The following is a 16,295-nucleotide window of genomic DNA, read 5'->3' as shown; positions in this document are numbered from 1 at the left end:
AACAGCACCCACAAATATGGCGTCCAGTGAATACTCCCTATAGACTTTTCCAGGAAACCGCTTCAGGCCGGTACCATTTTCCGCGTTCGTGCGTATGGTGCGCGATGTGCTCGTTTTCCGAAACGACTAACAGGCGAGTGCCGAACTCTGGAGATCACACGCTGGGCTGTGAATTTGTAAACACTGAAATGCTATATAGTCGTGAGATTCGCCCTTAATTGACTACAGTCAAACGCAGCTCATGCGTTTGAGACTACTCAAACGCAGCTCACACGAGCAGCACGTGATCACGCAACTTACACTCGGCTCAACGCGAGGTTGGCCTCTCTTGGATTTATGCTCACCATTATTTAGGTAAACGAAAAGTATCGTTTCTGGGTTCGCTTAGTAAGGAGAACAAGCCATATTGCTCTCCCATAGACGATTGCAAGCAAGGCGACTGGTCGCCGCCATATCCCCCGCGCAGTTGCAAGCTTTCCATAGCAATGGTCACGCTCACGCAGCACGCGCATGCACGCATTGGGCACCAGTCGGGACGCCATGCTTGCAATTGTCTATGGACGTTTTTCGTTTCCTTTCGTTCTCACTTCCGTGGACTTCTTATCTGGTAGGGGGGACGAAAAAATAATAAAATATTGCAACCTGCAATATGCGCGAAACTATAGGTGAAGCCAAACAAGAATCTCTGAAAATCACGCACTTCTCCTGACCTCTTTCCAGTGTCGTGGAGAGATCAAAACGATATTTTAACCTATACCAGAAGTAACGACATTCAAGACGGCTGCGTCCTTGTGGAAAAGGTGTATAGGCACATGCTTTCCGTGTCAAAAAGGCGTCTGCATCGCCTTCTCAATGAGGCTCCATGGCCATCACAGAGTGGGCAACACTATAAGAAAGTGTTGAAATGAACCATGCACTCGGAAGCATAGGCCTGAGAGCGGAATCGTTTTCTTTTTTTTTTTTAGCGAAACGTCGGCGACCGCTTCCTCTCCTTCTCTGGACCCTCCGAAGGTGTCTTACTTGACAGTGGCCACCGCCATGGTGTGCCCGTACAGGCTGTGAACGTTGTAGTGGTGATGCTTTCTTCCCTTGAGCCAGTGCACGGCGTCCATGCACAGTGTGCGCTCAAACAGACTGCTTCCTTTGATTTCTGGAAAGGAAAAGGAGTGATCATTAGCAACGTCTACACTAGGCTGGTTTAATTGAAAACGTGTGACACTGTAACCCTATTTGCTGCGCTGCACAGCCTCAATCAACAAATCAGGATGATGTTCTTAGATCCTCTCAGGTTGGTTCAAGCCGTCTTTTCCTCGTAGTGTAAATAGAAGGAAAAAAATACTCACTCGGTATGTATGGAGGTCGGTTGAGATTATCATGAAGACAGCCACTGGTTGATCCGTTGGCATAGTTGGAAGGTTCGTTGGCACTCTGATGTTGAAAGAGCGAGTATCAGTAACAGCCGTTCTCTCCTACAGGTCTATGCGACGTGCAAAAGTAACAAAAGGGAAAGCCAAGCTATTGCTGGGCACTTGTTTATGCCATTTGAGGCGAGACACACAAACATTATGGTAAAGCTTCGTTTTTTTCTTTAAATTCTACGAAGTGTTCCGTTCATTACTTACTATTTCGTATACACTTCGTTCGACTGTTATGCCTGGTTTGATTTGGGTAATGTTCGTCATTTCACAAACCGGGAAACTAAGTTACTCATAACAGGACGGTTCTCATTTCGGCGATCACAGTCCAAAAACGTACCAGTGACCAAAAAAAAAAAGCATAAAAATAATTGAGGAAATATATTTAATATGGGATCCCACTCATCGATATCTTACAAGTTGTCCGAAGTCTTATAAATTTCGCCTCATCAACAAGAATGTTCAACATGCAGTGAAATAAATAGATATGCTATTCACCAACACAGTGATTACACACAAGCCCGCTTTGCCCTGATCAGGTGTGGGCACTGCGCGTGCGCAGAAACCAAGTTCGGGGAGGAGTGAAACGCTTGCACATGCGCAGTACGGACAGCAGCGCCACCACAGCGCCGTGAAGTCAGTGAGTTCAGTCCTACCGGCGCCAACGCTACGATTCGACGGAGCCAATCAAGCAGCTCCAAAAGTGCATCATCACGGCTGCCGTCGTCTTTGTGCCTTTGCTCTCATTGGCTGAACTATAGTCACGCAACGAAAACCGCGCAGGATCGCGGCGCATTTACCGTGAGTGATTGGCTTAATCGGTAATTATTAGGAGCAGAGGCAATAAGCGCCGTGACGATGCACTCTCCGCGCTGCTTGATCGGCTACGTCAAAACCGTAGCGCCGGCTGTCATCAGAACCAGACTTTTGCCTGGCGAATTCCTCTGGTCGTTTTGGAGCGCGCCGGGATCGACCTTTCTGGAGCGCGCCTCTTTCACCGGGCGATCGGGATCGAGACGGACGTATTCCATTCGTCGCTATGGATTCCCACTGCAGACCTCGAGCCAGATCTGAGACAAACAGCTCCGCCGATTTGAGCGGATTCGACCGGAAGCCAGCCTGGTCAGCCCTCGTCGCGCGCTCGCGTGAATTCCTTTCTCGCCGGCCATCTCACCTCGAAATTCGTAATGGCCGCTCGCGAAATGCCACCACCTTTACAGCTGCTGCTGCTGCTTGATGACAGTTCGTCGTCAAGTTGCTCGAGCAGGTCCTCTAGCAGCAGTGGCTCGAGTAGCAGCGACGACGAGGATTGTTTGTATGTCCCGCATGAATTACATTGCCTTTTCGGACCTCTGCAGAAGAGGCCGAAAGTCGAGACGTAATTGGACACGTCGTTCACGAGTATTCTGATGAAGAGACAAGTGAGCTATGCTGATGCACATCTCCTATCGACACGCATCTTTCACACCATGATTAACTTCGCTCGTGCGCTGAACACGTGTTGTTAGCGCCGCGATTGCGAAAGCGTGTGCTTCGAGATCCGGGACTGCGGGAAGGAGATTCCCGGGAAGGTGAATGACGGGAAGGCAACCGTCGATCCGGAAGAGTGGTCATATGTTTAACTGGAGATACGGAGGCGGAGAGACTCCGTTGGGATCGCGTGCTTCATCTCGGATCCGGTCTACTGATCCCGGACCGCTCCAAAATGACCGGTGCAATTTGCAATTAGATATTCTACTCAAGATACTGTATTTCAAATACTTTGGGTATAGTATTTCGGTATCTTGCAAATACATTTCGTCTAGAATATTTGCTACTCTATATTAATTACCCTTCTCACTATCTTGTACTCAGCATCTCAAATACATTTTTCAACCTTCCAAAATATCTGTCGCCAGAACAATCAATGGAACTAGAGATTGTGCGACTCCAGGGCAAGGCTGAACCGATTGCAGACTTGGAGGCAAGCGACCAAACACGGGACAGGAAACAAGCACGAGCAAAACGCAGTCTCCGAAAGCCGAAAAAAAAGAGATCAAATGGATAGCCTTAAGTACGACCACCTTTATCTGTCTTCTTGTCCGCTTCTTTTCTTTTTTAGTTGCTTTTGAATGCCACGTCAAGCTTGCAACTAGCAAAGTGTTGGTGACCTGATCCGGATTTTACAACTTTTGTTTGAAGCTAGAGTGGTTCCACAAGCGGAAGATTGTGACGTCAACGCTCGGTGCAGTTGCAATGGACAATTTTCGGAAATCGCCGGTTCAGGGAGTTCTGGTATGAAAATGCACGAGTGCGTTTTCAAGTGAGCGCAAACGCTCTCTCAGTCAAGAAAGCTAGATCCTGCTGGCTTTTTTGAGCTACAGTGACCTAGATTGGGCTTTCCCAAAGCCCCCTGTGTGCCTATTGAGGCTCAACTTTGACTCCCGAATTCGTTCAAAAGCGTTTCGTTTTTCTCCTTCCGAATGCGCACAGTGTTTCATTCTCAGAATCCTCCAACCCAGTTTTCCGCCAGGTGGAGCCAGGGATAGAAATCGATTTCATTGACACTCTCCTGAGTTACTTGTGTTTCTCTTTTGACCTTCCTAATATTTCTTTCGCAGTATGAAGGTAGAGGTGCTCCTCCTCGCCCTTGGCTCGGGGGAGGAGCACCTCTACCTGAAATGCTCCCTCCCTCTTGGCTCTTGATCGGCGACAGAGGCTGCTGTCCTCTATAGTCGGTTACAGGTTAAGAAATGTTTTCGAAGAAGGCTGGGGAAGGCTGGGGAAGAGGAAGCAGACAGAACGCTAGAGAGAGGAGGAGGTTTCCTCCTCTCCTCTCCAGCATCTCGTTTGGTTCCTCTTCCCCATCCCTCCTTTTCCTCGAAAACTTTTCTTAACCTGTAACTGACTACAGACAATGTTTTTTTCCTGGGCATGCACGTTTGTCGCTCATTCGCGTACTCATAATCAAGTCTGGCTGCCTGATCAACTTCTAGTTCGGCTGTTAGGGATACGCAATGCCGGACTATGGGCCAAGTCCACCGAATCCCGTCAAGGCATGTTACGAACTTATTGTGGAATGCGTCATGAGCCGAGCCTGCCGCTAAACTAAAGCACGCCTATTGGCATGCCTTGAATACGTGAGTCCCTTCCGTTCCTAAAATGTTTGCGGTGCCCATTATATGTTGTCTTTCGAATTATTTTTTAAGTAAGCTCGATTGCAGCAGCTAAGTCGCTTGTTGAAAGTTATACAGATCACAGCAAAATAAGATTTTCAGCGAAGTAGTCACAAGTAGGGCACCCCTTTCTTACTTTTTTTTCTTATATTACCTGTTTCCATCCCACTTTCCGAGTATGTTCGAATGTAATTCAATTACTTTATCAAAGTATATGAACTCTGCTCAAGTTTATTTAAGTTACTATTTAAGTTACTTTTACAATTTCATAGTAAAAGTAGCTTCATTACATTTTCAAATGGGTATTTATAGCCGGTGGCAGGTCAAGAACGAAGTGAAAGTTCTTCCCACCCCAAATTTCCACTTTAGCGGAGCGAACGGTGGAGAGGAGGTCGCCTCCTCTACAGCGTTCGCTCTACTGAAGTGGAAAGAGGTGGGAGGAGCTTCCACTTCGTTCTTGACCTGTCACCGACTATAGTATATTATCTTAAATACCTTGTTGTGTATTTGGCACAACACTAGGTCAGACTGGTGAAATGAAAAGGAGTATAAAATCTCGCTTCCCACTTCAGATTTTGTTTACACATTCTCGTTTATTGCCAATGTTTTGTTACGTTCACAAAAAAAAAATTCTGGCTTGGCGTGTGAACAGCCCGGATAGACGAGTAATTCTTACAATCCAAATACCGTCAAAGGGCATCGTGTCCCGGAAATGACGTAGCTGTTCCGTCCACCAGGACTGCGTGTTGGGATTCCCAAAGTCGGGGAAAACGACAGCACCGGGCCACCCCTGATAATGAGGAGATTTCCAGAAACGAACAATATAACAAAGTTCGAAATGTGCGCATTCATATTTGCCACAGTTATTCATGGACGACTATAAGCAGGTGAAAACTAACGTGGACGAAGTGATACAAACAAACACTATCTTGATCATGCTGATAACACTGGGGCGTAAAACATGTGTTGTGAATAAGCTGTACAATGCTGTATATGTGGCGTCACGTGACGTCATGAAGACACATGACCACCGTGTCCGTAAACGAAACTGCGGGGACAGCCGAGCCGCTGCACACTGCTATGCTTAAAGTTAGGGAAGTTCCATCGCTCTGAAATCAGCAAACGGTGCTCATGCGACATTCTGACGTCACATGATGCCATAACATCACGTGACAGTGTGATGTCGCGAGGCACTGAATTCCCGATAAGTACGACAAAAATATTTCTAACTAAATTTAGCGAAAATATGTTTCCTCTAATTTTAGCGGTTCACGACATACGCATACGAAGAACACACGGGATCTGGTGCGAAACCCAGCCAATAGGCAATTTTACTAGGTCGTTCCAATCACCCTGATAACGATGCCCGATAAACAGACAACGCACGAGCAAAGGCGCCAGCGGAATGCGGGGTATCGTTATCGCAGTTATTGGAACGATCTACTAAACGTTCATCAAAACGGCTATCGCCGTAACACTTCACGACATGAGGGACACGTGAACCACGCAGGAGCGGACTGAGTTTGGTATCTTCCTTTTTGGCGAACTGTAAAAAGTAGACGATCAGCTTTGAGTGAGTGCCCGTGTTTCGTACGTGTCTCCTTTTGTCCGCGTTTTAGGAGTGCTCTTTTTCGTAATCAATCAGAACCAACTTCCTCAGTTTTTAACCCTTCAACACACCGAAAAGTTTGACACCGTACCTGCGAAATTCCGAACCAGCGTGCAGGTTCGCGATACTGTCGGCGGCAGTGTGTTATCTGCCCTTTTCCGTATATACGTAGTATCATCACAGCAGTTCCATTTTACAACCAAGACTTCTTGATATCGCAGTAACCAACTTCGTTAAGCCTTAGGTTAGATTTTGTGCCGCACATCAGAAGCATAGCATAGATCAAATTTTTTTCTACCACTAAACCTTTAGCTGACATAGGTTTAGTAAGCTCTAGAGTTCCTGTATAGGCTACCTACGGGAGCCAGAGTTGCGCATTTGTTTTCCCCGCGCCGCCACGCCGCTATTCGCCGAGATGCATCATGTGAGGAGCAAAGCATCCGGTGACGTGCAAGGAAGCCACCTTTACGGTCGCTCCACCGACGTTTCTCGCGCCCCGGCGTATGTTCCCCTGCTTTCCGCCTCCTTTTCCTCCTCTCCTGTTTTCCATGCGCGGCGGCGCGCGCGGCGCCGCTATTCGCCTAATTTAGTCACGTGAGGAGCAAAGCATCCAGGGCGTGCGGAAAAGCCGGCGCTACGGCCACTCGCCGAGGCTGAATGCGCAACTCTGCTACCGTAGGTAGCTATACAGGAACTCTAGTAAGCTCTATGCTAGTTACTAACAGTTGGAAGCAAGAACTATCGATAATTTGCAAGGGGCGATGACCTATATAGATATCATCTATGTCTTTCACCACAACACAGACATCGGACAGAGGGGAAAGAAAACATCCTAGGAGGTGGTCTTTTTTGTTTTTGTTTTTGTGTATATGTGTGTGTGTGTTTGTATTGACGACTTCTAACCGTATTCTAAGCAAAAGCGCGTACTCTGTTATTTCGAACGTTCGGTGCAACCAGTTGGCACTCACCAAACCTTCGATGGGCACCGCTCCCCAGGTGTTGTTGACGAAGACGCCCAGCCGCTCTCCGGTCTCGTGCACGGAGTACGCTCCCTTGTCCTTGGCGGAGCCGACCGCGGGCTCAATGACTAGCATGACTCTTTGGCCCATGTTCCGCAGGTTCCGAACCAGCTGCGGGAGCTTGGCGAAGCTGCTTTGGTCCAACGTGAAAACTCGGTAGTTTGACTGGTAGTCCTTGTCCAAATGGATCACGTCCTGAATCCGAAACATGATACCACCACACTCAAATAAAGCATTCTGGTTCATTTGAACAAGAAGACAATATAGACATCTTGTCTCGTGATTCGTTCTGCGGCAGTTGTTGTCGGTTAATGCTGCAATCTTATTGGCTACGGAGCAAGAATAAGATGACCGGGGCTTGCCAAGCTCTGGGTATCTAAAAGTGTAAGTGACTAGTCTTTCTTTAGAAATCGTTAAATTTGGTTTTTGTTTTCAAAACGTTTTAGAGGGTAGTGTAAATAGTAAAGTTTTATCAAATATATAACTTAATTTTTTTATTATTATTTTAAAATTGCGTTAGGGTTTTTCCTTTCCAAAAATGTTGAATGGAAGCCTGACTTGTTTTGCGGAGTTCCGCGACATGAACTTTTTTTTTTATAAAGAATGCACTAATAGCTGGAAGCTGACCTTCTTATGGTTTAACTCAGTCTTGTACATGTTACTAAAACAACTCGATTACAATTACTATTACTTTTGGCTAAAACGTATTCGACTACATTACTTGATTACTCCACAGCAAAAGTAATTTTACATTACTTTAAGAAGTAACCGTTTTTTTCCGATTATTTTATTGTGTGAAGACTTACATCGTTAGCGCTCATAACAAGGAACTACTTCCAACCTCTATTTCATATTTTTACAAGTATTGAAGAACAAAAAACGGGTTCTCTCTGTGTGGTCGTTGCACCTTCAAAATGCGGACAACAGCACAGAATTCGTTTGAAGAAGTTTATTGATTTCGGCGTTCGCCAGTTGGGGGGGGGGGGGGGGGGGGGGGGGAGGGAGAGAGAGAGAGGAGGTGCAGCGGAGGGGGTTCTAGATCTTGTTAAGCTTAAGCAAGAGTTGTCGCTCAAAGTTTGCGTCACTCATTATTCCACGTTTTCTCGTGAATATGTCTGCTGCTACGCTGAAAACCCTCTGAACAGACGCGCTGGATGGCAAGGCAGTGTGAGTCTGAGGAACACTTTCTGAAAAAATAGTAACGGTTACAAGTAATTTTTATTACTTCAAAAAGTAATCACATTACTCTTGTGATTACTGCCTAATAAAAGTAATCAACTGATTACAAAATTACTCCAAAAAGTAATCGATTACAAGTAATTTTATTACTTGTAATGTGTACGATACAAGTCTGGTTTAACTTAATCAGTCAACTTTCCAAAATGCTAAAAGAAAAAGGTTGGCTTTTTTTTTTTCTGGGATTTTTCTAATTGAGCACTTGTCGAAAGAGAGCTTTAACGAGCAAATCCCTCTTCCATTGGAACAGAAAATGTCGGAAGGCCAATTTCTAACAGACGCGTGCGTCACAACCTTGACTTTGATAGATGAGCCAACTAGACGGCAAAATAGGTTGTCTAACACAACCACATTGTCGTAAACAGTTGGGAGTTTTCTGCAAGCAATTTTCTCCCCTAATTGCACTTCCCGCACTAATTGGATGTTTTTGTGGGAGTTCGTCGTCTACTTTGGTAACCTTTTCAAAAAGTATGCACACAATACACCTGTAGAGCCTTTGCGCAGTCACCATCGGACATGTCGCCATTAATTATAAAGTAATAAACTTTGCGATACCCTCTTTAGGTGGGGAATATTCCTTGTAGTTTTCATTACAGTGCCTCGAACGCGTCTTAAACTGGTAAATGTTTACAGCTTTATCCTACCCACACAATGAACGCGGTCCTGAAATGGCAGCAAACTGTACCACAGGAGCCTGTGTCTAACGCTGTCGGATGTCACAATCGTGGCGGTTAACCGTACAAAGGCTGGCGACAAGGACAAGTGGACGCAAGTCTGCCTTGGTTTCCGTCGACTGTACGGCTGCAGAGCGACCTACAGCAGAACAGGTGTCTGCCGCGTCCACGTCCGTGCAACCGTCAGTATCGCGACAGGTTACACCACGACATCAGGTGGAAGTCGGGGGACCACTTTGGCGGTGTGGTAAGCACACCAGTCGGACGCGCGCTCCAGACACCGCAGCTGTCGTCAATGCGCAAGCCAAGAATCTATGCGGAGCAGAAGTTCGTCTGCTACTTGCACATGGGTTGCGACGATTTCAGAACGCCGAGCTCTGATTGGCTGACTAAAAAATAAAAAATAAATTAGTGGGTAGACCTCAGGGCATCCAGCCATTGAGGTCTGCCCACTATCCTTCAATCAGAGCCAATCGGAGCTCGGCGTTTTGACGTCACCACAACCCCTGAAAAAGAAGCAGACGAACTTGCGCTCCTGTAGAGAGCATTCCTGTTAAGAATCTGTACGTACCTGTGGCATGTCCATGTCCCTCATTTTCTTCTGGACGTCACGTACGAACTCCGTGGTCCTGTAGCCCCAGCGGCCCAGGTGGAAGCCCAGAGCCCAGTAGGGAGGCATCATGGGTCGACCCACGGCCTGTGGACATACGTGGGACGCAAAATACCACCGATTAGAAAAAAATATGTATATAGCTGTTTTTTTCACTTTGATACGCAAGACGACGTGAATGCGGAAAACAGAAAGCAGCACTAGTCACTGACAATTCAAGAAACGCAGGGCGTGACTTGTACTGAGAATCTTAATATCCTTCCACAATTAATAAGATCGCGCATTTAGTCAATAGGAACGTAGGAAAATGAATAGCGAACCCTGCGTTTCTTAGGCAATCACTGATTACATAATGTTGAGTCCAAAAAAGCGACGTTCAAAGGTTAAATATGTGTAGCATTCCAGAGGGTGTATACCCACCTCTGTGTATTGCTTGACAACGTCCTCGGGAGTTGGTCCCAGGAAGAAGTAGAAATCAAGCACTCCTCCCGTCGTCCTGAAGGTCACAGCCGGTGCCGGTTGTAACTGGATGTCTGGGGTTCACAAACACCGGACGTTCTGTTCTTAGTTCTGCTTATGTTTACAGCTCTTGCTTGTATATATTATGACTGTGGTCTGTCTTTGTGGCTACAAATTTTGTATTGCTTTCAAGAACCATCTTTGGTCAGTGTTTTTAGCGTACGGACATTATTTTTGTTTTATGATAGCTCTCTACAGGCAGATACAATTTAAATGGTGTAGTTGCAGTACTACACGGTGTAATACTTTTGTTGATGGTATATTTTTATAATAGAGTGTTTTGTTATATTAACGGTGAAATTTGTTTGTGTTCGTTATACACATGGCACATAATTAGTCCTTTTCTTTTTGTTGATGTTCTCTGTTGTTTTTGATCACCAAAAGTGTGGTCTTCGATTAAAATTATATTTCTTGACGTTACCGGGCCCCATGTCATACAAGCCTTACGGGCTTTGTCCGGCTAGATGATTTTCAATGAAAACACACAAAACAATCAAATATTGATCTTATATAGATATATATTTTCCTTTTTTTTTTAAGGAAGTGATATTTTCCATTTGGACGACTCCAGAAACTGAAACGTCTCACTTAGCCCTAGCCCTAACGTACGTAGAAGATTTATTCCACGAAAGCAAAGCGCTTACATTTAATTCGAACACTTAAAGCGGTGGCCGAGTTGAAGAGGTTTCATTGTTCGAGATATAAAACAATCACAAAGGCAGAAGAAACAATCGCAGTGGAGTTACCCATGGCGTTGCTGTTCAGCAACAGGACGGCGTGAGCTTTGAGGTCGTTCTCGACGCACATGTACATCGGGTGCGAACCATAGAGGTTCGAGAAGTCCTGCATCGGAAGGGAAGGTAATATCCGAAGTTAAAATGCACATAATTGTTATAAACTACGCCGCATTCGAATACGAAGTTTCATGAAAGTAAGATCGTTGCAAGTTTATGGGAACAAACATTGGGCACCGCTTGAAGACAAAAAGTGTCCACTAGAGGATTTCAGAACAAAGCGCTACTCGGTGTGAGTAATCGTGATTGCGTTAAACGAAATTGTTATTTTTTACTGACATTTGCGTTTGACCACCATAAAAGGTATGCAAAAAGAATCAAACTGATTTTGAAAAAAAAAAAAAAATGGAAAAAAGAGGAAAGAAAGAACCTATCTAAATATGATGGGGGACATTTTTAATTAAATGCGCTGCTGAATGCCGGAACTCTGCGGAATATTTGCGCATCTTTCGAGGCGTACGAAGCCACAATTCGTTTACTCTCTGAAAATAAATCAGTCCGCCAGAGGTCGGGTCGGCACAAAAAAATATCATATGATTTCTGCTAAGCAATTTTGCAGCTGTACGTGTCCCCCTCAAGAATGTCAACTCAGATTGAATCCCCGGCTACAAACGTTTCTCTCAAAATTTGCCAAGTTACTTTCACGAATTTCAGTTATTGAAGCAAAAAAAAAAACAGTGTAACTTTTTTACTCTCTGGATTATGGAACTGGAAATCTAACTGGATTTCTTGCTGGAAACCTGAAATCCAGATTAGATTTTGAAAACCTGAAATCCAGTTAGAATTCAAATAGATTTCCAGTTCCGTAATCCAGTTAGCAAAACGTTATACTGCATTTTTCGGTAGGGCTGTGGTACGCTTCTTATAGTGAAGGCTCAAGGACACGACGAAGGACGTTTACCGACCTCCGGGTAGGCGTCCCTGCTGAAAATGCTCCAAGTACGCCAGTGGGTGTCGTGGGCGAACCGCTCGTGCATGTGCTCTCCCAGGCCGTACACGCGGTTCGACGGAATTGCCGCAGACAGCTGCAGGAACTGGTGCGCGAACGTCAACGCTCCCACACTCGTGTCGAAGCTAAAAAATAAACATAAATATTCAGTTGGCAGGCGCCGTCTTTAGAGTTTGTGTCTATGGCGCATGCGTTGCTCGCTTTCCGAAGTCTCGAACACGCGCGTGCTGGCTGTGGAGAACGTACGCTAGGAAAGAGAATGGTATACATGGCATGCACGTGACGTGATCACATCCTGCTGGTAGGCATTCCTACTTGTTCTTGCAAAGTGAAACAAATTTGGTGGCGCGAAATGTGGTGGTGCGAAATGCATCCGCTGATGTTATGTCCATGCAAGAAATGTATGCACACCGTTTTTGAGAATCGTGCTTTTTTATGGCACTCTACCGCTTTCAGTGCCCTCTGGAAAGACAAATGACAACTCGCTTGGAAACTCTTGTTCGAAGCATGCTAGTAGAGTCCTATGCAGGAGCTTTCTTATGCAGGAGGTTGTGCTGCATATGAAATGACAAGCTACTCCCACACTGGAGAACAGGAAATCACTGATAATGGCGAGCAGAGACCTTCGGGGGAGGGGCGTGTTCCGACATTGTAAACCTGCAACTGATAAGACTCTAGGGTTTTTGTTTCGCACCACCACGCGCCATGGGCGGCTGAAATGCATACTTCAGCATGGAAGAGTATCGCTTGTAAAATCTCGAACTTATTCCAAGAGGTTGTTTGCTGGAGTACGAGAACTTTCGAAAATTTAGTTCGAATACTGCTTCAAGTTTAAATTAAGCAAAAGTTAAACTTATTTGTGTGCGGTCGAAATTTCTTTTAAACTATTATCACTCTGGTGATTCTTCATCCTGAAGAAACCTTGAAATGGTAAAATACAATCTTGAGATGGGACAGAATAAAGTAACTACAGTTCCTTGCGTGCTCATTTACCTCCGTGTGTTTCCGAGGCTCATGCTTTATTTGAGATATCAGTCTTGCTTATGCTGCGCCATATTTTCTGGCGGTGCTCCGGTTATTTTACCATCATCCGTGTACTCTCATGACGACTTATTTGCTTTAAAAACGAACATGACAAAACGAAGTATGTTCGTCATTCAAACTGAAGACAAACTTGATTTAAAGTATTAATTAACGATTCATAAAGTAAACACTAAGACTAACCATCCACAAGAATATTGGTAGAAAACAGAATGCCGTCCAGGGGCCCTAATCTGGACACTTGGCGGCAAAGTCGGCGAGAAATTCGGCGGCTATGATTGGCCGGCGTCAAAGTTAAGTGTGGCGTTGGCCGATCGCGGCCGCCAGATTTCTCGCCGTCGTTTTTGCCAAGCGTCCAGCTTAGGGCACCAGTATGTAATGCAAAATTTCTGAACATTATTAAGAACAAAAATGTTTCTTTTGTTAGGATTAAAGTTTTTTGTCAATAACTTTTTGCCCTGGCGCTCCAAAACTAAGCGGCAGCCATGGTGCTGACCGCCGCTATGAACCTTGTCCCACCGCGGTGCGACAGGTACGACAGGCCATCCTCGCCGGCGACGACTTGAATGCTGTCCATGATGGCACCCACCGGAGTGTCCGCCGGAACTTTGAACGAGAAGCACTACGCCTTTGTAGGCGTCGACATGGTGGAGGCTTCGAAGCCCGGGCACCACGAATAAATCGAGGTCCCTGGGCGCGCGTAAAACAAAAGATACGCTTCACACGAACGAGCGACCGCAACCGGTTGCTATGGCAATCGCCATTTCGGCCACTTCAAAGCTTTGAGAGGGTCGTTCTAATCCAGTCTCGCCAGGATCACCATGTGGAGCATCATCGCACTGAAGGCGTTCCTCGCCAATATAAGCGCATTTCCCACTGTGTATGAAATCGGCTTATCAATCATGCCCATCTCCACGGATCTCATACAATTATATTGTTCTTTTTGCGTATTTCAAAACAGGAAAATTATTTTTCAATGCCTTCAAGCACCGACACCGTATGTGGGGGTGGTACGAAGGTGTACGCTTGTTTCGCCAGTGCTTGAATAGCAAACTCTATATAAACAAGAAACGTCTGTATTAAAACCCTTTTATTTCCAAACGCCACCAGGCGGTGCTCCAGTTTTTGACGTCCCGGCGAACTTACGGTTCACGAAAATAATGAACAAAGCCCAACTTAACACCGCTGCTTGAAACGTCAATGAAGCTTTTAATCACCAATTCTCCAGGCGAACGCCAAAAGATCCAAGCAGTGCGAGATCTGTTGAAAATTTTCGAATATTCTTGTAAACCAACTTCTCCTCCAAGGTGCTAAAATGTACAGCCCTAGGCCCGCCCTAAATCTCACGACTTTGTTGCCCGTGTAGCATCTATGCTTTCTAGCAATGGTGCCATAAGCAAGCCTGACAGGCTTGCAAAGCCGGAGAGAGCGGAAGTCCCTCGGGACGCAAGCAGCTGTTCATGTTTTAAACAGTAAAAGGGTCTATAAAGCTACCAGCCAGCAAATAGGCTGATCTCACCCGCCAGTTTGACTACGCCACCGCTAACGCAATGCATAGAGGGAACTTGAGTCTTTCTGCACGTGCCCGAACCTCGCTGGAACTCGCGCGTGAAGAGCGCCCAGCCTCTTGTGAAGTAAAGTTAGGGCGGCTTCGCGCATGCGCCAAACGCTTGGTGAGATAGGTCTATTGTAGATCGGCCCACATACAATAGACCCCTTTCGAAAGTCTGCCCGTTCTTAGAAGCTGTGGAATCCATGCACAATGGCGAACACAAGCGCGAGCTTCTTGGGTTCGATTGCGCCTCCGCTGCACGAGGCCCCGTGCAGCGGGAGAATAAGTCGAAGCATAGCCTCCTCTATGCTGACAAAGCCTGGTATATCGTCACGAGACGCGGCCGCCGAAATTCAAAAGGTAGAGCGGCAGACAATGGATGAGAGGAGAGCCACGTGACGGGCGCCCCGCTGCGGCGAGAGGCCGAAACACACTGTGGAGCACGAACGGTGGAAAGTCCGTTCGTGCTCCTCGGGTTCCTCGCGCTACCGCCTCTTTTCTCACCAGGTCTGAAAACCATGTTTCGGGTCCTCGCCGCTGCAAAAGCTGTGCGCTGACTACCAGGTTCCCCAAGAAATGCTTTGTGCAACCAGATCCTCGCGCTCCCAATCTGCGACCGGCACTCTATGGATCCGTCGTCGAACTGCTAGGCTTTGTGAGTATAGAGGAGGGATCGAAGTTACCCGCTCCCGCTAGCTGCACATTCCGCAGTGTCTGCTTTTACGCCCTTGTGCAGTGGATCATATCTCATATCGATCGGCACGTGACTTTGGAAAGGGGTAGTGGAAAGGTCAAGGAATAATTTATCATGTCACGGTGACCACGCAGGGAGCTGGGCGGTCCTTTCCCACGATCCAGTTATTTTACACTCCACGTGGGAACCGACCATTAGAGTCACAGTGGCTGGCGGAGAACGTGCATTAGCAACGCAGAAGTGCTCCTCGAGACCGGCGTTCCATGCATCCAAGGACAACTTCAGAAAACTCAGCTGGGTCACACCTTCTTGCGAAGCGGCAGCCCGTAGCGAAATGGCATTGATCAAGCGGCAGGGCACGAACACACGCCAGTACGATGCTCGTGCGGATCGAAACGGGTAGGGGTGTGAATTGAACCCAGGACCCATGGGTTCTCCAGTGAGAGCTCCCCTCTACCTGCTCTGAACTAGAGCGGTCGATGCAGTGAGTGGGAAGCTTACAGCACGGTGCCGGTCTCGGCTCTGCGGACCTTGATGCTAAAGGTGTCCTGTCCCAAGTTGTAGCTGGCCGCATACATCTGCACCTGAGCTCCCGGATTCAGCTGCGAATCGAGGGCAGACTCCACGGGAATGACCGGATCAGGAACCTCGTATCGGTCGTCTGAAGGGTCGTATATCTAAAAAAAGAAAAAAGAAGAGGCGAGACAAACAAAAAAGGTTTGGTTCCTTGCAGATTGTACGTAGTTCAACTACTCTACTCAAGTTACTGCTTTTCTGAGTAGTTTAGCAACTTTCAACTAAATTTTTATTTTGTTAATTAGTAGTTTAGTTTAATTACTTTTTCCGAATAACTTCCACTCAAATTACAAATCGCTTTTGAATTTTAGAGGTAGGTTCGGTGGTCGACAAACATTCCTGCGCAAAAATAGATAAGATGTTGGAAGGTCAGCTGATATTTCCAAAGAAGGGGAAGCGTGTGACGTAGGTATAGGAGGGAGTGGTTTGGAGGGTCCAAAACACTCTAAACG

General features: G+C 46.4%; 2 protein-coding genes across 3 annotated transcripts in view; one reads left to right on the top strand and one right to left on the bottom strand.

Annotated features, from left to right (window-relative positions):
* The window catches only part of LOC115313047 (UPF0764 protein C16orf89), a 370,567-nt gene that overhangs the window by 213,751 nt on the left and 140,521 nt on the right, over positions 1-16,295 (top strand). The window lies entirely within an intron of this gene.
* Positions 1-16,295, bottom strand: part of LOC8052376 (maltase-glucoamylase, intestinal) — a 79,952-nt gene that overhangs the window by 20,692 nt on the left and 42,965 nt on the right. Inside the window, exons 5-13 of one of the 2 annotated variants that reach the window (XM_029981396.4) lie at positions 15,769-15,944; positions 11,937-12,105; positions 10,984-11,080; positions 10,139-10,251; positions 9,680-9,805; positions 7,148-7,393; positions 5,247-5,360; positions 1,344-1,428; positions 1,021-1,150 (exon numbers count right to left, since the gene is read on the bottom strand). In XM_029981396.4, coding sequence (XP_029837256.2) covers positions 1,021-1,150; positions 1,344-1,428; positions 5,247-5,360; positions 7,148-7,393; positions 9,680-9,805; positions 10,139-10,251; positions 10,984-11,080; positions 11,937-12,105; positions 15,769-15,944 — 1,256 coding nt within the window. The remainder of the gene's footprint in view (positions 1-1,020; positions 1,151-1,343; positions 1,429-5,246; positions 5,361-7,147; positions 7,394-9,679; positions 9,806-10,138; positions 10,252-10,983; positions 11,081-11,936; positions 12,106-15,768; positions 15,945-16,295) is intronic. The other variant, XM_042294022.1, reaches the window with a different exon arrangement.

The sequence above is a fragment of the Ixodes scapularis genome, unplaced genomic scaffold, assembly GCF_016920785.2.
Source record: "Ixodes scapularis isolate PalLabHiFi unplaced genomic scaffold, ASM1692078v2 PGA_scaffold5__190_contigs__length_132052651, whole genome shotgun sequence".
Taxonomy (NCBI): domain Eukaryota; kingdom Metazoa; phylum Arthropoda; class Arachnida; order Ixodida; family Ixodidae; genus Ixodes; species Ixodes scapularis.
The sequence above is the reverse complement of the archived record's forward strand: the minus strand, read 5'-3'. Positions and strand labels throughout refer to the sequence as shown.